Below are 21,905 nucleotides of genomic sequence, written 5' to 3' on the forward strand. Positions count from 1 at the left end.
GGGGTCCTGGCCCCCGCGGCCCCGGGCTCACCTCCTGGAAGAGCGATGACATCTCGCAGACCAGGCAGGAGCTGGGGCTCTGCATCTCGCAGCGGTGCCGGTCCGACAGGAAGAAGTCCCGCAGCAGCGGCGTGTGCGTGAGCGCCTGCACGATGCAGTTCATGAAGCACGTGTTCCCCAGGTTGATGAGGCCCCGCAGACCTGGCGCGGGAGGGCGGGCTGACGGCGCTGCGGGCAGGCGCTGCCCCCACCCCGCCCCCCGAGGCAGGACACGGGCAGGTCTCCAGTTTTACGCCGCTTTCCTATAAAACATCGGGGGGGGGGGGGAGGTCCCCCGCCCCAGGACCCGAGGTTGCGATGGCAGCGCCAAGGTGTTCGGTGACAACGGGAAGCCAAAGAGGAGCCTGACAAACTGGTGAACCAAGTGCGTACTTGCCGCCGCCTCAGGAGGCCTGGGGACCCGCTCACAGGTGCCTCTGCCCAGGACCCTGACCTGCAGCTGCCCACAGGATGCGCGAGCCCAGGCCCACCTATGGTGCAGTTGGCGGTGATCTTGCGCCTCTTGGGGTTGTGGGTCAGCAGCTCCAGCTCCCGCTTGGTGGGCTCCCAGGTGGAGAACTTCTCCCCGATGCCTGGGCGGACGGAAGGTGCCGTCAGGCGGAGTGCACGTCAAGGGGGGGCCGCGCACCGGGCTCGCGGAAAGCGCCTCACAGACGATCAGGGAGCGTCTTTCGGAGCCGGGGCCATGACCGAGCTGCCTTCTCGGGGGACAGGAGAGCAGCGCCCCGGCCCCCTTCTCCCCCGCCTGTGGCCCCGGAGCCCAGACGGCGGCGTCAGCACCCACGGGGACACCAGGCAGGAAGGCAGAGGACCCTCCTGTGAAGGAGCCAGACCCGAGAGGGGCCGGTGAAAGACACAGCGAAGCCCGGAACTGTGCCAAGACTGCCACGAGCCACTCTCCCCCCGACACACAGCCTGCTCCCAAGACCCTGGCTCCATGGACCCCAGATTTCTGCATAACAACAATTAAAAGCCACACCACCTGCGGGCAGGTGGAATCGAGGCGTGATTTCGGAAAGACTCCGACACGCGTCCCTGAGGTTTCAACGCTCCGCGCAAAGAAGTAACGTCCTGAGACTCAGCTGCCTGCTCCCCCATCCCCAGGCTCAGCTCACAAGACGGTTCTCCAGAGAAGATCTGCCAACCAGCTCTGTGACCAGCACTGTCTCTCCTGTTCTAAGATCTCACGTGAGGCGCTATTAAAGCAGAACAATTAAGGCAAAAAAGTGCAGGCCAGATGCTGGGTGTGCACACCCGCTGTACCAGCAACAGCTCTCCTAGGTGGGACATGGTCACAGTCCATCGGGCTTTTGTGTACCTGCGACTGCTGCCGTGGCCCACGGCCGTCTGTTAGAAGTGAGAACAAAATAAGCAAAAGAGAACGAAGAAGGAAAAGTATCGGGGCAACCGAAAAGAAATAAATGAACAAGAAAGCAAGCAGCCTGCATCCACCCCCCCACCCCTAGTCTGTAATCCACGTCCCCGATTTTCTTCTCTGTGGAGAGGTTCGTTTGTGCCGTAGATCAGACTCCAGATATAAGCGATACCATGTGGCATTTCTCTCTCTCTTTCCCACATACTTCACTTAGTGTGAGAGTCCAAGCCACGGCCTTTGGAGTGGACAAGCAGTGGGATCCTGCTGTACAGCACTGGGAACTACATCTGGTCCCCTTACGACGGAGGTGATGTGAGGAAAAGAAGGTACACAGTGTGTGTCACTGGGCCACCCTGCTGTGGAGCACAACCTGACAGAACACTGGAAACCAGCTGAGGTGGAAAAAATAAAAATCATTACAAAAGGGGGGGGTGCGGAGTTCCCGTCGTGGTGCGGTGGAAACGAATCCAACTAGGAACCATGAGGTTGCGGGTTCGGTCCCTGGCCTCGCTCAGTGGGCTGAGGATCCGGCGTTGCTGTGGCTGTGGTGGAGGCCGGCAGCTGCAGCTCTGGTTCAACCCCTAGCCTGGGAACCTCCATGTGCCGTGGATGCGGCCCTAAAAAGCAAAAAAAAAAAGACAGAAGCAAGCAAGCAGCTAGGCGACGCGCGTACCCCTGACTGTGTGCCGGGCGCGGACAGCGTCTGCCGCAGCCGTGGGGGCCGGAGGGCCCGCAGGGCACCATGGCTCCCGCGGGACAGGCGGCCCCCGCCTGCGGCCCGGCCCCGTCCCTGACAAGCGCCCCAAACCCGCCAGTGCCCTGGCCATGGGGGCCCCAGGAGAAGCTCTCGTCCTAAAGGTGAGAGTCCAGGGGTCCCCGGGTGGGGGCTGGTCAACAGCAAGACCAGGCGGGGAGGAGACGCTGGGGGTTTCCAGCCCCCCCGCCCCGACTCCACGTGGCAGGGGCGAGGCTGGCGATGCAGCGGAGGACCCGGCCTGCCTCCAGGAGGGCCCCACGCCGGCCCCGAGCGAGCGCGGGGCTCAGGGGCTTCCGGGCCGAGGGGGGGGCGGCACCCCAACCCCGCGGGGGCAGCCGGGGCGCTTCACTCCCAGACCAGAGCCCGCAGCCTCTGCCTGGAGCCGGGCCCCGGCTCGCCGTGCGGACGGCCGGGGGCGCGGAGCGCTCAGTTGAGGCCGCACCTTGCATCTTCCAAGCCTTCCGCTGCTCCTCTTTGGCGACGGCCTCGATGTCCCTGTCGTAGATGTAGTCCTGGCACAAGAAGCAGTAAACGCCGCCGTACACAAGCTCGATGGCTGAGGACAGAGAGGGAGACACCACGTTTACCGAAGACCAAAGCGGACGCCGCCTCAGGACACAAAGCAAACCACCCAGCTTCCGAGGCGTCTCGCGTCTGCACCCCCCGCACCCCCGAGAACCTGCAGCCCTTGAACCTGAGAAGCCCCAGGGGTCCCGCCAGGGGCCGAGGGACCTGAGAAGGCCCGTCCACACCTCACACGCTGTTTAAAAGGCGCTGTCACATCTCGGCAATTCTCACGATACTTGCGACACCTCCATCGTCACCGCATTTGTGCGGAGCTGTGGGATCAGGGACCATCTGCTGAGGCTCACACGACAGCCCTTTCCGGCAATAAAAGGGTGTTTTGGGGGGTCTGCACCCACAGCACCCGCAAGTTCCCGGCCAGGGATCAGACCCAAGCCACAGCAGTGACAACACTGAATCCTTACTGCTAGGCCGCCAGGGAACTCCAGCAATACAGTACTTGTCAACTGAGGTGTCCACCCTTTGAAAGACCTAATACTGCTATCACACACCTAACAAACTACAGCACACTGTCAACGTAATTTTTAAGTGCGGTGGGAAACCAAAAAATTTGCGTGACTCGTCATGGAGGTATCTGCTTCATTAAGAAGCCAACCCACAGTGTCTGCGAGGTCTGCCTGTACCCAGAAGGGATGAAAACATGTCAGCACAAGAACTCCTACGTGAGACCTGCCACGGTGGCCCAGCGGTAACGACCCACTAGTATCCAGGAGGACAGGGGTTCAATCCCTGGCCTTGCTCACCAGCTTAAAGATCTGGCGTTGCCATGAGCTATGATGTAGGCCGCAGACTCGGCTTGGACCCCGCGTTGCTGTGGCTGTGTAGGCTGGCAGCTACAGGGGATTGCAACGGTAGCCTAGGAACTTCCGCACGCTATGGGTGCAGCCCTGAACAGACAAACGCGCGCGCGCAGCCTCAAGCGTCATCATCCACAGCAGCATTATTCAAAACCCAAGACAGACACCCAAATGTACACGAGCGGCTGACCAGATGAGCAAACTGTGGAACAGCTGCCCCAGGAACTACTCTGCAACCACAAAGTAGGCCTGACACGTCACGGATGAACCCTGAAAAGCTGCTCAGAGGGAGAAGCAGATCCTAAGGCCCACATTCCAAGAGTGCTTTCACATCAAATGAAACCAGAACACACTCTCAAACTATGCACAAGGAATAAACTCAAAATGGGAGTTCCCGCTGTGCCTCAGGGGGTTAAGAATCTGACAAGCATCCATGAGGACTGGGTTGCACCCCGGCCTTGCTCAGTGGGTCAAAGGATCTGGTGTTGCCGTGAGCGGCGGTGTGGGTCGCAGACACGGCTGGGATCTGCGGTGAAGGCTGGCAGGTGCGGCTCCAATTCAACCCCTAGCCTGAGAACTTCCACATGGTGCAGGTGCGGCCCTAAAAAGCCAAAAACCAAACCAAACCAAACCTCACGATGGCTGAAAGAATTAAACATAAGACACCATAAAACTCTTAAAAGCTGTTACGTTGTGGCTCAGTAGTAAGGAACCTGACTCGTACCCATGAGGATGCGGGTTCGATCCCTGGGCTCACTCAGTCGGTAAAGGATCCAGCATTTCCGTGAGCTGCGGGAAAGGTCGCAGACATGGCCAAGATCTGGCGTGGCTGTGGCTGTGGCTGTGGTGTAGGCTGGTAGATGCTGCTGTGTCTCAACCCCTAGCCTGGAACTTCTATATGCTACAGGTGTGGCCCTAAGAAGACAATTAAAAAACAAACTCGCGGCGGCCTTGGTCTTTCGGCTTCCAGGACTTGATGGACCCTCAGAGCCTGACGCCAACGCTACCAGAACCCAGAACCGCGGGGGCAGAGGGGCTTTGCTCTGACTTTCCAATAAAGCTGTTGGTCTGAAAACAAAAAACCAAAAACCAACCAAACAAGAAACCTCCTAGAAGAGAACACAACTGAACATTCTCTGACATCTGAGAATTGACTAGGTGAGTCTTCCACGACCAAGAATTAAAAACAAAAATAAACAATTGGGACCTAATCACTCACAAGCTTTTGCACAGCAAAGGAAACCATAAAACAAGTGAAAGACCAACCCACAGAATGCGAGCAAACAGCTGCAAACGACGCGACCAAAAAGGGCTTGATTTCCAAAATACAGAAACAACTCATCCAATTAAACGGCAAATAAAACAAACAACCCCACTGAGAAGGGGATGGAAGACCTCAGCAGACATCTCTCCAAAGAAGACACACGATGGCCAACGGGCACAGGAAGAAATGTTCCAACAACGTAATCACTAGAGAATCCAAATCAGAGCCACAGTAAGGTACCACCTCACACCAGTCAGAGCGATCCTTGAGAAGCCCACACATCAACGCTGGAGGGGGTGTGGAGAAAAGGGAACCCCTGCAGTGTTGGCGGGAATGTAAACTGGTACAACCACTATGGAGAACAGTATGGAGATTCAGAAAACGAAATACACAACCACCACATGAGCCAGGAATCCCACTCCGGGAATATAGGTGGAAAAAACTTTCATTAAGAAAGATACACGGAGGAGTTCCCGTCGTGGCTCAGGGGTTAACGAACCCAACTAGGAACCATGAGGTTGAGGGTTCGATCCCTGGCCTTGCTCAGTGGGTTAACGATCCAGCGTTGCCGCGAGTTGTGGTGTAGGTCGCAGACGCGGCTTGATCCCGTGTGGCTGTGGCTGTGGTGTAGGCTGGTGGCTACAGCTTTGATTAGACCCCTCGCCTGGGAACCTCCATATGCTGCGGGAGCGGCCCTAGAAAAGGCAAAAAGACAGAAACATAAAGAAAGAAAGAAAAAGATACATGAGATGGGATTAAGACGGTGGAGGAGGAGAGCTGGAGCTCACCTTCTCTCATAAAAGCAGCAAAATTACACCCAACTGCTGAACTTACCTTCAACCAAATGGACTATAAACTATCAAAAAAGATATCCTACTCCAGAAGACAAAGAGGAGGCCACGTCAAGAGGCAGGAGGGGCGATTACATGATATGAGCAACCCCATACCCGCCAGGTGGGCAGCCCACAGACTGGGAGGTAACTGTATCACAGAGACTCATCTGTGGGAGTGAGAGTTCTGAGCCCCACGTCAGGTCCCCGCACCTGGGGATCTGGCACTGGGAGAGGGAGCCCCCTGAGCATCTGGCCTTGACGGCCAGTGGGGCTCGTATGCAGGAGCTCCACGGGGCTGGGGGAAACGGAGACCCCATTCTTGAAAGGCGCACACAGGCTTTCATGTGCACTGGGGCCCAGGGCAAAGCAGAGGCCCCCTGGGAATCTGGCTCAGACCTGCCTGCTGTTCTTGGAGGATCTCCTGGGCAAACAGGGGGTGACTGTGCCTCATTGTGGGGCAAGGACATTGCAGGCAAAGGTCTCAGGAATAGTCATCAGCGTGTGTTCCTCTAGAGGGGGTGTTTTGAATTTTTTAAAAGAAAAAAAAAATTTTTTTTTGGTCTTTTTGTCTTTTTAGGGTCGCACCCGTGGCATATGGAGGTTCTCAGGCTAGGGGTCGAATCGGAGCTACAGCTGCCGGCCTCCACCACGGCCACAGCAACGCAGGATCCAAGCCATGTCTGCGACCTACACCGCAGCCCACGGCAACGCTGGATCCTTGACCCGCAGAGCGAGGCCAAGGACTGAACCCACACCCTCATGTATACAGGTCGTCGGGTCGGGTCGTTAGCCACTGAGCCACGACGGCACCTCCTTTTTTTTTTTTGGAAAAATCTGGGCACACACATCAGGGCTGAGAAGCCCCAGGCCAAACAGTAATCTGGGTTGGAGCACAGCCCCACCCTTCAGGAAAAAGGCTGCCTAAAGAGCCCCCAGGCACACAGCCACCTCAAATCCCACCCAGACAAACCCCACCCACCAGGGGCCTAAGAATCAGCTCCACCTACCAGTGGGCAGACTTCAGAGCAGGAGAGGAAACCACCCCACTGCCTGCAGGAAAGAGACCACACCAAACCCCACGGTGGCCGTGCTCCAGACGAGGGAGCAGAAAACCCCCAGCAAAACAGCTGAGCAACCTGGAGACGATGAGCCTCCAAGAAAGACTTCAGATGGACGACAGGGAAGATGCTCCAAGACACTGGGGGTGAAGTGGAGGCGAAGACGGACACATTACAAGAAACGCTGAGCAAAGAAACACAAGAGTTAAGGATTAAGCAAGCAGAGATGCAAAATTCAGTAACGGAAATAGAAGACTCATTAGAAGCAACCCACAGAAGAATAAGGAGGCAGAAGAACAAACAAGCGAGGTGGCGGAGAGACCAGCGACAATCACGGATGCGGAGCAGAAAGAGAAACCTCCCCAACGCGCACGGGGAAGTTATCGCTCAGTCAAATCCAGGACGCACAACGAGTACCACATAAACCCACCGAGACTCGGTGGAACACCCCGAGACTCGGCTTAGTCGGACTGACCAAAATTAAAGACAGAGTGAAAACAATGAAAGCGGCTAGAGAAACGAAACCGGTAACACACAGGGAACCTCAATGAGGTTACTGGCAGATTTTTCAGCAGAAGCTCTGCAGGCCAGAAGGGAGTGGCAGGATACACTTAGAGATGAAAGGAAAAAAGCCTCCAACCAAGATCACTCTACCCAGCAAGGCTCTCATTCAGATTTGAAGGAGAGATCAAAAGCCTTACAGATTAGCAAAAGCTAAGAGAATTCAGCACCACTAAACCAGCTTTACAGCACTTACTAAAGGAACTTCTCTAGGTGGAAAAACGGCCAAAACTAGAAACAAAAGTATCACAAATGACAAGGTTCACCAGTGAAGGCACACATATGGTAAAGGCAGGAAATCACCCACGCACGAATATGCCACCAAAATCAGAAATCGTGAGAAGGGGAGGGTACAAATGCAGGACACTGGAGGTGCACTTGCAATTAGAAACCGACAACCTAAAACACTCGTGTGTGTGTGTGTGTGTGTGTGTGTGTAGACTCCTGTATCAAAACTTCATGGTAACTACAAACCAAAAATCTATAACAGAGACACAAATAAAAAAAAGCAATCCAAAGACATCACTAAAGACAGTCACCAAACTACAAGAGGAAAAGGGAAGAAAAAAGACCAACAAAAACAAATTCAAAACAGTTAATAAAATGGCAATGAGAACATATTTATCAATAATTACCTTAAACATTAAATGGACTTAAATGCCCCAACCAGAAGACTGTCTGACTGGACACAAAAACAAGACCCACACAGACGCTGTCTTCACGAGACCCACTTCACTTCTAGGGACACACACGAACTGAAAGGGGGAGGATGGAAGAAAATCCTCCACGCAAACGGGAGTCAAAGGGAAGCTGGAGCAGCAGTGCTCCTATCAGACAAAACAGACCTTAAAATAACACCATGAGAGACAAAGAGGGACGGTACCTGATGATCAAAGGGTCAGTCCAAGAAAGAGGTAGAACAACTGCAAACACATATGCGCCCAACACAGGAATCACCTCAATATAAAGGCAACTGCTACCAACCTTAAAAGGAAAAATCTACAGTAACACAATCATAGTGCGGGACTTTTAACACCCCACTTACAGCAACGGACAGATCACCCAGACAGAAAGTCCGCAAGGAAACACAGGCCTTAAAAGACACACGAGATCAGATGGCCTTAAGAGACACGTACAGAACACCACCTAGAAGCAGCGGGACACATGTTCTTCTCAGGTGCACAGAACACCCTCTAGGACTGATTACCTTCTGGGCCACAAATCAAAGCCTCAGTAAATTTAAGAAAACTGAAATCATATCAAGAATCTTTCCTGACCACAACGCTAGACGAATGGAAATCAACAAGGAAAAAAACGTGCAAAAAACACAAACACGTGGAGACTAAACACCATGCTACTAAACAACCAACGGATCAATGAAGAAATCAAAGAGGAAATTTAAAAATACCTAGAAGCAAACGACAACGAAGACACAACACTCCAAAACCTATGGGATGCAGCAAAAGCCGTTCTAAGAGGAAAGTTTATAGCAACATAAGCCCACCCGAGGAAACAAGAAAAAGCTCAAATAACCTAACTACATCTAAAGCAACTAGAGAGAAGAGACAAGACCTAAAATTAGCAGAAAGAAAGAAATCATAAAGATCAGAGCAGAAATAAATGAAATAGAAATGAAGAAAACTCTAGAATAAAGATCAATGAAACTAAATGCTGGTTCTCTGAAAAGATCAACAGAATTTTTTTTTTTCCCTCTTCTAGGGCCTCTTCCCTGGCCGGCCTCCACCACAGCCACAGCAACTTGAGATCCAAGCCACATCTGCAACCTACACCACAGCTCAGGGCAACCTGGATCCTTAACCCACTGAACAAGGCCAGGGATCGAACCTGCAAACTCATGGTTCCTAGTCGGATTCATTAACCTCTGAGCCACAAAGGGCACTCCTCAACAGAACTGATAACCTCTTAGCGAGACTCATTAAGAAAAACAGAGGACTCAAATCAATAAAACAAGAAATGAAAAAGGAGAATTACAGTGGACATCGCACAAATACAAAGGATCACAGAGACCACTACAGGCCACTACAGGCCACTACAGGCCACTAAAATGGACAACCTAGAAGAAATGGACAAGTTCTCAGAAAAGTACTACCTTCCAAGACTAAACCAAGACGAAACAGAGAAGATGAATGGACCAATCACAAGTACTTAAACTAAAAACTGTGATTAAAAAACTTCCAACAGAAGTTCCTGTCATAGCACAGCACAAACGAATTTGACAAGGAACCATGAGGTTGTGGGTTCAATCCCTGGCCTTGCTCAGTGGGCTGAGGATCTGGCATTGCCGTGAGCAGACGTGGCTCAGATCCTGGGTTGCTGTGGCTGTGGTGTAGGCTGGCAGCTGCAGCTCATCCGACCCCTAGCCTGGGAACCTCCGTGTGCCGCAGGTACAGCCCTAAGAAGGAAAAACAAACAAAAAAACACAAAACTTCCAACAAACAAAAAATCCAGGACCAGATGGTTTCACAGGCGAATTCTATCAAACATTTAGAGAAGAGCTAACACCTACCCTTCTGAAACTATTCCAAAAAATTGCAGAGGAAGGGACACTCCCAAACTCATTCTATGAGGTCACCATCACCCCAATACCAAAACCAGACAAAGATACCACCAAAAAAGAAAATTACACGCCTACATGACTGATGAACATAGATGCAAAAATCCGCAACAAAATACTAGCAAACCGCATCCAACACGACATCAAAAGGGGGGGACATCACCATGGATTTACCCCAGGGATGCAAGACTCAGCATCTGAAAATCAGTGTGACACACACGGACAAACTGAAGAATAAAAACCATGTGATCCTCTCAATAGATGCAGAAAAATCCAACAGCCATTTCTGACAACAACCCTTCAGAAAGTGGGCACAGAGGGAACCCACCTCAACATCGTAACGGCCATATGTGGCAAACCCCACAGCGAACGTCCTTCTCAATGGTGAAAAGCTGAAAGAATTCCCGCTGAGATCAGGAACGAGACAAGGATGCCCGCTCTCGCCACTACTCTTCAACATGGTTCTGGAAGTCCTAGCCACGGCAGTCAGAGAAGAAAAAGAGGTAAAAGGAATCCAAGTTGGAAAGAAAAAAGAAAACTACCACTGTTTGCAGATGACACGACACTATACCTAGAGAATCCTAAAGACGCTACCAGAAAACTGTGAGAGCTCATCCATGAATTTGGCAAAGCTGCAGGATTCAAAATTAACACACAGAAACTGACTGCATATCTATATACCAGCAACGAAAGATCGGCAAGAGAAATTAGGGGAACAATCCCGTTTACCATCACATTAGAAAGAATAAAACACTTAGGAATAAACCCCAAAGAGACAAGAGACCTGTACTCTGAAAACACCAACAGATGGAAAGACACACCACGCTCTTGGAGTGGATGAGTCAGTATCATCAAAATGGGAGTTCCCGTCGTGGCGCAGTGGAAACGAATCTGACCAGGAACCAAGAGGTTGCGGGTTCCATCCCTGGCCTCACTCAGTGTGCTAAGGATCCGGCAGTGCTGTGAGCTGTGCTGTAGGTTGCAGACGCGACTCGGATCCGGCGTTGCTGTGGCTGGGGTGGAGGCTGGCAGCTGCAGCTCCGATTAGATCCCTAGCCTGGGAACCTCCATATGCCATGGGTGTGGCCCTAAAAAAAAAAGACCAAAAAAAAAAATTTATATATATGTATGCCTAAATGACTGTACTACCCAAGGCAACTTACAGGTTCAATGCAATTCCTATCAAATTACCAAGGACATAGAGACGGCCAAAAACACAGGAAAACATGCTCCACATCACTGATTTTTAGGCAAATGCAGATCAAACTACTATGAGACACCACCTTACACCAGCCAGAATGGCCATCACCAAAAAGTCTACAAACTCTAAGTGCTGCAGAGGGTGTGGAGGAAAAGGAACCCCCTTGCGCTGTTGGTGGGAATGTAAACTGGTGCAACCACTTGGAAAACAGGATGGCGATGCCTCAGAAAACTAACACAGAATTCCCCCCGCATCCAGCAGTCCCACGCCTGGGCTTCTACCCAGAGAAAACCACCCGATGCTACAGTGTGGGGGCCATGTGCGCTGCTGTCCCTGGAGTTCCAGGAGGACTGCGCAAACATCAGAGGAGCGGATGTCAGAATGCAAAGAACAAGACTCAGGGCCTCGACCCCAAAGCCCGGCGGCATCTCGGGACCTTACCCAGGTTGTGCCTCTTCGACTTGGCATGCTCGTGAATGTGCTTCTTCGTGAAACAGCCAAAGAAGACGCAGTGGAGGCAAGAGTGCAGCCTGTTCAGGTGGACGCCACACACGTGGCAGACGCAAGACTTTGCCTGAAATCCAGAAAAAGGAATTAGAAAGCTGTCATTCTCCAGTGCCGGGCGCAGCTCAGAAGGAGGCGCGAGCCCAGGTTCCATCTCAAGGCCCTATTACTTAGCAGAGCACCTCCTTAATCCTGCCTATCACCCCAAAATGTCCTCAGGTCACCTAGCTCAGTGTGCGCTAGGAGAGCTCAGTCCGGCCTCAGGGACCAGGGCCCTCTGCCTGCTGACCCAGGTGAGAAGCCTCCAGGTCCTCCTGTGTCCCACATGCCCCCCAGAGCTCCTGCCCCCCAACCCTTAGTCTGGCCGTCATTTATTTAGTTTTTTCCATTACAGTTGATTCACAGCATTCCTTTATTATTATTATTATTTTTTTTTTTTTTTGCTTTTTAGGGCTACACCTGTGGCATATGGAAGTTCTCAGGCTAGGGGTCCAATCAGAGCTGCATTCGCCACAGCCACAGCAATGAGGCATCCAACCTGCACTACAACCTACACCGCAGCTCACGGCAATGCCAGATCCCTAACCCACTGAGCGAGGCCAGGGATCAAACCCTTGCCCTCAGGGAGACTGGTCAGGTTCTCAACCTGCTGAGCCACATGGGAACTCCATGGACGTTATTTCAAGGATGATCTGCCAGATTCCACCACCGTATCCATATCTAATTTATAATCCATCCATCGAGAGGGACATGGATCAAAGCGAGACACAGAAACAGGACAAACAGCGGTCAGTGGTGGAACCTGAGCAGAGACCCGACGGCTTCACTGCAGCCATGACGCGTGCGGTAGTAACACCTCTCACCCACCCAAACCTCCCAGGGACGCCCAGCAGGACGACCACACCAGCGCTCACCACGGACCCCACGCACGGGGCTGTCAAGAGAACACCCAGCCTCGGAGGGAGCCAAGGACACGGTCGTCTCGCTTTGATGGGGGTGCAGGGAGCACGGGGAGGAAGGGGGAGGTGAAGGCGAAAGGAAGTGAGGAGGGAAGTTACAACAGAAAGGGCCCAGGAGCTCCTGCTGTGGCCCTGCAGGGTCAGCAGCGTCTCTGCGGTGCTAGGATGCAGGTCCGACATCCACCCGGCACAGCAGGTTAACCGCCTGGAGACGGCTGCCGCTGCGGCTCATGTGCGATCCCTGGCCCGGCGTCTCCATTCGCCGTGAGTCGCGAAAAGTGAAATGCGGGGTGGGGGGGCAGGGGAAGGACAGCACCACGGACATGACACAGACTCCGTCCGGGGCTGGGCGTGGGGCCCACTAATGCCAACCAATCCTGGCGGCCAGTCCTAGAAGAGGCTGTAAGCTCTACTTTTCTTTCCTTTTTAGGGCTGCACCTGCAGCATGTGGAAGTTCCGGGTTAGGGGTCGAAGAGAAGCTGCAGTTGCTGGCCTACACCACAGTCTCACAGCAACGCTGGATCCCTGACCCACTGAGCGAGGCCAGGGATCGAACCTGCAGCCTCACAGCGGAAACTCCAGCTGTAAGCCCTTCCCACGTAAAGCCGCAGCTTACTAGTGCGTGCGCTGGTGACCACATGCGTAAGGACCCTTAGAAAGGGACTCCCGGCACCTGCTTACTGCTCACTCCAACTGTGGATGAAAAGATTAAGAGGTGTTCCTTATTTTATCTCTAAAGGCATAATCCTGATTTTGCAAAACTTCTCTGTGGACTTGATAAACAAGCAAACACGATTCTATTTATAGAATTCAAGGGAAGACTCAAGACTGGCCTCACCCTGAAGATATAAACAAACACACAAGGATAAGCACGTAATTCTAACACTATTATTTTCCCTTGAGCCCCACAAAACTTTGAAAAACAGGTCAAAATTAAGCTTTGATTCTTATTTTGTTTGTTTTAGCCAGATCCACAGCAATTGGAAGTTCCCCAGCCCGGCGACTGAGTCTGTGCCAAAGCAGCAAGCTGACCTGCTGCAGTGACAACGCCAGATCCTTAACCCGCTGTGCCCCAAGAGATCTCCAAGGCCTGATTTTTAAATGCAAATCTACATTGCCCGTTCTCTTGTAGAACCTCAAAAAGGAAGGAAACATCTGCCTAAAGAAAAAAAACCTTCAAGAATTTTAGCTGCACAAAAACAAACCACAGGAATTAAACAGAAGCAAATCAACTACAACCAGAAACAAAGGAACTGGTACAGGTGGAGGGAAAGAAAGCCTCAAATATAACCCAACACACACACGGTCTGACTAAATCTTTTCCACATAAATAAAAGCCATGCTCAGGACTCATGTGAAGGCAGCGAATCAGGTTTTATAACTGGAGCTCCGCTGACTGGCAGCCCCAAGCACAAACCTAGTTTCCATAAATGCCAAGGACTCGCCACACACTCAAGGTATGAACAACTCTTTGTGGTGCTTCCTAAATAAAAACGACCACGAACGGGCACCTCTTCACAAAACACTGACTCCCACACTGCTGGGCATGAGAGGAACAGGATGGCACAGGCTTAAGAAATTCCTACTGGGCAATCCTGGCATGATTTGAGTATATAAATTAGTAACAAAAAGAATGGATTACACTAAATAAAAAAACCACAGTCTTCCTCATAAAAGGAGTCCATCTAATGTAGCAGAAAAAAACAAAATAGAAAATCCTCAGCATTCCCGCTGTAGCGCAAAGGGATCAGAGACGTACTGGAAGCCCTGGGACACAGGTTCGATCCTCGGCCCAGCACAGTGCGTTAAGGATCTGGTACTGCTGCAGCTGTGGCTCATGTCAAGACTGCAACTCGGATCTGACGCCTGGTCGGGGGAACTCGGTATGCCTCGGGGTGGCAAAAAATGAAGGAAAGAAAAAAAAAAAAAAAGTGGAGAAAGCCCTCACTGTATAATCATCACAATAATAACTGATTCGGGCAAAAAAAAAAAAAAAGTCAAAACCATGGGGTAAAAACATATTGGGTCATTCACTGCAGTTAAAAGGTGGAAACAGGAGTTCCCACTGTGGCTCAGTGGTAAGGAACCTGACTAGTATACATGAGGGTCAGGGTTCCATCCCTGGCCCCACTCGGTGGGTTGAGGACCCTGCAGGGCCATGAGCTGTGCTGTAGGTTGCAGACGCGACTCGCATCCAGTGTCGCTGTGGCTGTGGTGCAGGAGCTCCAATTTGACCCCTAGCCTGGAAACTCCCAGGTGCCGCAGGTGCACCTTAAAAAGCAACCCCCCCCCCCAAAAAAAACGGGGGGGGGGGAGACAGCCCAAATCTCTCGTCTCTATTAAACTCCATCACGGATACACATAATGCCGTGTAGTCACACAACAGTCTCACCCAACCACATAAACCAGAAGGCAACGACGCATGCTACAGCATGGGCGAACCTTCAAAACACGCTAAGTGAGAGAAGTCAGACTCCAAAGGTCACGGAGCATGACCGAGTCCGTTGACACGAAATCTCCAGAGATGGCCAATCCACACGGCAGAGAAATGAGATGCGGCCGGGGGCTGGGAGAGTCTGGGGAGCAGATGAGATGGTTGGAAACACGACAGAGGCGGGGAGGCAAACGTACCGGACACAGCAGCTCATTTTTATGTGACCTTCACCTCAGGGTAAAAACAGGCAGGTGTACAGACACAGGCGTGTCACCGGTAAAGGTAACAGTCGGGGACATGGGTTAACAGCACCTGTTTATTTTTGATAACTTTCCCGTAAATCTAGAACTACCATGTCATTGATATGCATCAACCCACATACAAACGGGCACGAAGAAAAATGGGGGGGGGGAATAAAAGGGGTGGACGGTGTTGAATTCAAACACAACACACAAGAGAACAAAAAAAGAAATGGAAAAAAAAAAAGACTTACAAAAAAAAAATCCAAAACAATTAACAAAATGACAGTAAGAACATACATAACAGGAGTTGCTGCAGCAGCTGGGTGGTAATGAGCCGGACTAGTACCCATGAGGACGCGGGCCAGACCCCTGGCCTCGCTCAGTGGGTTAAGGATCCAGCATAGCCGTGAGCTGTGGTGTAGGTCACAGATGCAGCTCAGATGCTGCATTGCTCTGGCTGTGGTGTAGACCTGTAGCTGCAGCTCCAACTGGACCCCTAGCCTGGGAACTTCCATATGCCGCAGGCGCAGCCCTAAATAAAAAGATAAAAAAATAAAAAACCCCAGGACGTGTACACATGCCATCTACAAGAGACTCACTCCCGCCCTAGAAACACAGACTCAGAGTGAGGGATGAAAACAGGCATCACACACAAGGGAAAATCCAACTAGGGCATTCCCGCCGGGCTCAGCATCAACCCACCCCACTAGGAGCCATGAGGACACAGGTCCGATCCCTGGCCTCGCTTAGTGGGTCAAAGATGCGGTGTTGCAGTGAGCTGTGGTGTAGGTCGCAAGTGCAGCTCAGATCTGGTGTGGCTGTGGCTGTGGTGCAGACCAGCAACTGCAGCTCCCATAGATTTTAAAATAAAGACAAGTACGAGAAACAAAGTATGAGACATTAAGAGATCAAAGGATCCATAAAAAAATCAAAGACCACAGGACCAACCCCAGAGGAAAACACAGCAATTGTACAAATGTACATGCACCCCACGGATAAGGCAACTGTGAACAGACAAGTAAAGAGAAACTGCCCGTAATAGAGTCTCGGGGAGCTTCCACACCTCATTTACAGCAAGAGGTCATCCAGACAGAAAACCACAGAAGAAACATGGGCCTTAAATGACACATCAGACCAGATGTGCTAAGGCGACATGTACAGAACATTCCATCCTAAGGCAGCGGGATGCACATTCTTCTCAAGTGCACACAGAACATTCTCCAAAGCAGATCACAGGCTGGGCCACAAAGCGAACCTCAGTGAACCTAAGAAAGTTAAAACCATACCAAGCATCTTTTTTGGACCATAACGCTCTGAGATTAAAAATCAACCACAAGGACAAAAAAACGGCAAAAAACACAAAAATGTGGAGGCTCAGCAATATGCTATCAAATAGGGAGTTCCGGTCGTGGCTCAGCAGTAACAAACCCGACCAGTATCCGTGAGGACACGGGTTCAACCCCTGGCCTTGCTCAGAGGGTTATGGATCCGGCGTTGCTGCGAGCTATGGTGTAGGTCGCAGGCACAGCTCAGATCTGGCATTGATGTGGAGCAGCTACAGCTCCCATCTGACCCCTAGCCTGGAAAATTCCACATGCCGAGGATGTGGTTCTAAAGAGACCAAAAAAAACCAAAGTTATTAAATAGCCAACAGATCACTGAAGACATCAAGGAGAAAACCAAAACATACTTTGAGACAACAAAAAATGAGAACAAGTGATCCAAAACCTGTGACACACAGCAAAAGCAGTTTTTTTTTTTTGGTCTTTTTGCTATTTCTTTGGGCCGCTCCTGCGGCATATGGAGGTTCCCAGGCTAGGGGTCCAATCGGAGCTGTAGCCGCCGGCCTACGCCAGAGCCACAGCAACGCGGGATCCGAGCCGCGTCTGCGACCTACACCACAGCTCACGGCAACGCCGGATCCTTAACCCACTGAGCAAGGCCAGGGACCGAACCCGCAACCTCATGGTTCCTAGTCGGATTCGTTAACCACTGCGCCACGACGGGAACTCCAGCAAAAGCAGTTTTAAGAGGCAAGTTTTCAGCAATACAAGCTCACCTCAGGAAACAAGAAAAACCTCAAATTGGTGATCCCACTGCGGGACATGGGATCAATGGAGTCTCTGCAGTGCCTGGATGCAGGTTCCACCCCTGGGCTAGCACAGTGGGCCTAAGGATCTGGCACTGCCACAGCTTCGGCATAGGTCACAACTGTGGCTCAGGTCGGGGGAAAAATGAAGAAAAACCTCAAATACACAAACTTATGCCTAAAGCAACTAGAGAAAGAAGAACAAACACAACCCAAAGTCAGTAGAAGGAACAAAAATCATACGGAGCAGAAATAGATCAAATAGAGACTAAAAAAAGAGACAGAACGATCAGTGATACTAAAAGCCAGTACCTTGAAAAGACAAAACAAAATTGATAAACCTTTAGCCAGACTCATTAAGAAAAAAATGGAGTGGCATTTCTGTTGTGGCATAGCTGAAATGAATCTAACTAGTATCCACGTGGATGCGGGTTCGATCCCCGGCCTCCCCCAGTGGGTGGGAGATCTAGTGTTGCCATGAGCTGTGGTGTAGGTTGAAGACATGGCTTGGATCTGGCGTTGCTGTGGCTGTGGTGTAGGCCTGCACCTGTAGCTCCAACTGGACCCCTAGCCTGGGAACATCCACATGCCACAGGTGCAGCCCTAAAATGCAAAGAAAGGGAAAAGTTCCCACTGTGGTGCAGTGGGCGGAGACTACAGAGGCACAGGGCACCGGGTAGGCGTGGGTTTCATCCCAGACCTGGTGCAATAGGTTGCAACTGCAGCCAGGATTCAATCCCTGGCCCAGGACCTTCCACAGTTCCTGCAGCCATTAGAAAAGATAAAAAACGGAAGAAAAAAGATTAAGAATAGAGGAGTTCTCTTGTGGTGCAACAACTTAAGGATCTGACGTGCCAATGCAGCAGCTTGTATCGCTGCCACGGCACAGGTTGAATCCCCAGCCTGGAAACTTCCACATGCCATGGTTACAGGAAAAAAAAAGAGGGAGGAAACCCAAATCAAGAAAATTAGAAATGAAAAAGAGGAGTTCCCATTGTGGCGCAGTGGTTAACGAATCCGACTGGGAACCAGGACGTTGCGGGTTCGATCCCTGGCCTTGCTCAGTGGGTGAAGGATCCGGCGTTGCCGTGAGCTGTGGTGTAGGTCGCAGACGCGGCTTGGAGCCCGCGTTGCTGAGGCTCTGGCGCAGGCCAGCGGCTACAGCTCCGATTCGCCCCCTAGTCTGGGAACCTCCATGTGCCGTGAGAGCGGCCCCCAAAATGGCAAAAAGACAAAAAAATAAAAAAGAAGTTAAAACTGATACCACAGATTTACCTATGACCATAAGAAACTACCACAGGCAACGCTATGCCAATAAAACAGACAACCTAGAAAAAACTGACAAATTCTTAGAACAGTCCTCTCTCCCAAGAGGGAGTCAGGAAGAAACAGAAAAAAAGGAACAAACCAATCACAAGTACGGAAACTGAAGCTTTGATTTAAAAAGCCCAACAAAGACTGGGGCCAGATGGCTTCACAGGTGAATTCTACCAAACATTTAGGGAAAAATTAACACCTGTCCTTCTGAAACCATTCCAAAAAATTGCAGAAGGAACGCTTCCCAACTCATTCTATTAGGACATCACCACTCTGATACCAAAGCCAAAGATATACAAAAAAATAAAATTACAGGCCAATATCACAGATAAACATAGATGCGAAAATCCTTAACAAAATACTAGTAAAAGCAAACCCAACAAAACATTAACAGTATCATACACCATCATCAAGAGGGATTTATTCCAGGGATTCAAGAATTTTTCCATGTCCATAGGACAACCAATGTGTTACACCACATTAACACACTGAAGAGCAAAAACTATGCAAATCATCTCAACAGATGCAGAAAAAACTTCTGATCAAATTCAACAGCTGCTTCTGATAAAAACCCTCCAGCAAGTGGGCACAAAAGGAACCTACCCCAACACAGTAAAAGCCATATATGATAAGCCCATAGCCAACGTCACACTCGGCAGAGAAAAGCTGAAAGCATTCCCTGTAAGATGAGGAACAAGGATGCCCACTCTTGCCAGTTTTACTCAACGGAGTTCTGGAAGTCCTAGCCACAACAACCAGAGAAGAAAAAGAAATAAAACGGATCCAAATTGGAAATGGGAGTTCTCGTTGTGGCTCGGTGGTTAACAAACCCAACCAGGAACCATGCGGTTGAGGGTTCGATCCCTGGCCTCGCTCAGTGGGTTAAGGATCCAGTGTTGCTGTGAGCTGTGGCGTAAGCCAGCAGCTACAGCTCCGATTTGACTCCTAGCCTGGGAACCTCCATATGCCCTGAGTGCAGCCCTAAAAAGACAACAACAAAAAAGGAAACGAAGTAAAATCATCACTGTTTGCAAAGGACATGATACAAAGGAAATTCTAAAGACGCTACCAGAACTCATCAGTGACTCTGATAACACCATAAGACACAAATGTAATACACTGAAATCTAATGTGTGCCCTTTTCTGTTTATGGGCACACATGCAGAATATGGAGGTTCCCAGGCTGGGGGGTCGAGGTGGAGCTGCAGCCTACACCACAGCAATGCCCAATCTGAGCCAGGTCTGTGACCTACACACACCACAGCTCACAGCAATGCCGGATCCCTACCCCACTGAGAGAGGCTGGGGACTCAACCCACCTCCTCGTGGATATTAGTTGGGTTCATTACCACTGAGCCACAACAGAAACTACCCTAGTCCCCAAATCTTGTTACAAAAGAACTCCACAACCTGTTTTTTTTCCCTCCAACACTGCCCAAGTTAAATCAGAATCAGTATGGTCCCGAAGTGTCACTGCTTCGCTTCAGGTAAAGTATTTGGGGGCAGTTCCTGCTGTGGCGCGACAGGATCAGAGCCCTAACGAGAGGTTTGATTCCATAGGTTGAAACTGTGGCTTGGACCAGGTCCCTGACCTGGGAACTCCATATGCCGAGGTGGCCAAAAGAATAAAAAAGTGTTTGGGTTAAAACATTTACTGCGGCTACAAAAAGGGCTCTGGTTTGTGTGGGGTTTGTTTGCTGTTTTGTTTTTTTGGTTTTGGGGTTTTGTTTTGTTTTGGCCGTGCCTGAGGCGTACGGAATCTCCAGGACCAGGCACTGGACACAAACCTCAGCTGCGACCTGCACCACAGCTGCAGCAACGACAGATCCTTAACCCACTGTGCCACCAGGAAACCTAAGGGCTTTGTTTTTTTGAGGACACGCTGCTGGAAAATTTTAGAGTCACAGAAACAGTTCAAAGAAGAGAGATGTGATTATTTAAAAAAACATTACCTGTCCCCCAAAGTGAATACACACTCCAAATGCAACATAGACTGTGTTAAGTCCTAACATCCAGGAGAACTGAAAATTCCTGATGTCTTCATTGCCAGATGCCATTTTCACACACACTCATGTGGCAAGTCATATAATCAGAAACATGCAGATGGCACTCCGTCCTCTATCCGAGGAGTATTTTATGTCTAGTAGTACCCAAAGTTGTCAAGGCTGACCACTCTCTTCTCACTCTCCCTACCAAAAGAGTGATCAAATTTTGGGTATCAAAAACCGTTACCCACCTCTACCTAAAGGAAAGGGAGTTTTTTGCTTTTGCTTTTTAGGCCGCATCCGAGGCATATGGAAGTTCCCAGCCTAGGGGTCAAACAGGAGCCACCGTTGCTGCCCTATGCCACAGCCGTGGCCACCCCAGATCCCAGCCGCGCCTTCAACCTACACCACAGCTCAGGGCAATGCTGGATCCCCGATGATCCACTGAGTGAGGCCAGGTATGGAACATGCATCCTCATAGATACTAGTCTATTTCCTCTGAGCCACCACAGGAACTCGGAGGAGGAGCCGGAGTTTTGTAGCTACACTGTAGCTGAGACCTCACTGTAGCTTCTTTAAGTAACTTCAAAGAGACTTAACTTACATATAAAAAACTTCCTACTGTTAAAACCAACTGCTAAGCCTACTGAGAATCCCCAGTAAAGTGCCCAACATGAGAACATGCATCGCTCACTATTCATCAGTGTTAAACTATTTCTCAAACCAACTTGTCCCTGGCTGGGCCATTCCTAGGGACCAGAACTGCACAGGACCCCCGCCGCATTCAGCGCATTCAGAGAATACCGGCTGCTCCTGGGACAGGATCAAACGATACCGCAGTGCTGACACACCTGACCTCTGAAAAAGGTACTTCACCTCCTGCCTGTCTGTAGTTCAAGTTCCTACTAGCGAGTAACACAAATGTGGTTCAACAGCTTTCGAACTGGGCAACTGACACTAAAAGATCAAACCAAGCCACAGAGAGCAAAAAAAAAGGGGGGGAGGATTCCTTCCTTATGAAATTAGAAAAAGTCATAATAGGTTAAACAATACTCCTTCCTCGATGTTAAAACTGCAGCTGGAGGAGAGGGGGGCGACGAAGAGGAAAGACAGGCAAGGAGCTGTGGCGACGGGTCCCACATCTCACCCAACAAGCACAGCGGAGCAGTAACACACAAGGTTATCGTTGAAAACCGCAAAGGTAACCAGTCGGTTTTATTTCACGGGCGTACAATTCCATCAGCAAGGACCTCATTCCCATCCTAGCGGAAACCTTTCACCTCCAATTTAGTTCATCCTAAGAGATCGT

At 50.7% G+C, this 21,905-nt stretch overlaps 1 protein-coding gene across 1 annotated transcript in view; it reads right to left on the bottom strand.

The window, feature by feature from the left end:
- Positions 1-21,905, bottom strand: part of USP22 (ubiquitin specific peptidase 22) — a 32,860-nt gene that overhangs the window by 9,656 nt on the left and 1,299 nt on the right. Inside the window, exons 2-5 of the mRNA XM_047756670.1 lie at positions 11,508-11,640; positions 2,635-2,748; positions 531-632; positions 32-201 (exon numbers count right to left, since the gene is read on the bottom strand). Coding sequence (XP_047612626.1) covers positions 32-201; positions 531-632; positions 2,635-2,748; positions 11,508-11,640 — 519 coding nt within the window. The remainder of the gene's footprint in view (positions 1-31; positions 202-530; positions 633-2,634; positions 2,749-11,507; positions 11,641-21,905) is intronic.

Source organism: Phacochoerus africanus, chromosome 14 (genome assembly GCF_016906955.1).
Source record: "Phacochoerus africanus isolate WHEZ1 chromosome 14, ROS_Pafr_v1, whole genome shotgun sequence".
Lineage (NCBI taxonomy): Eukaryota > Metazoa > Chordata > Mammalia > Artiodactyla > Suidae > Phacochoerus > Phacochoerus africanus.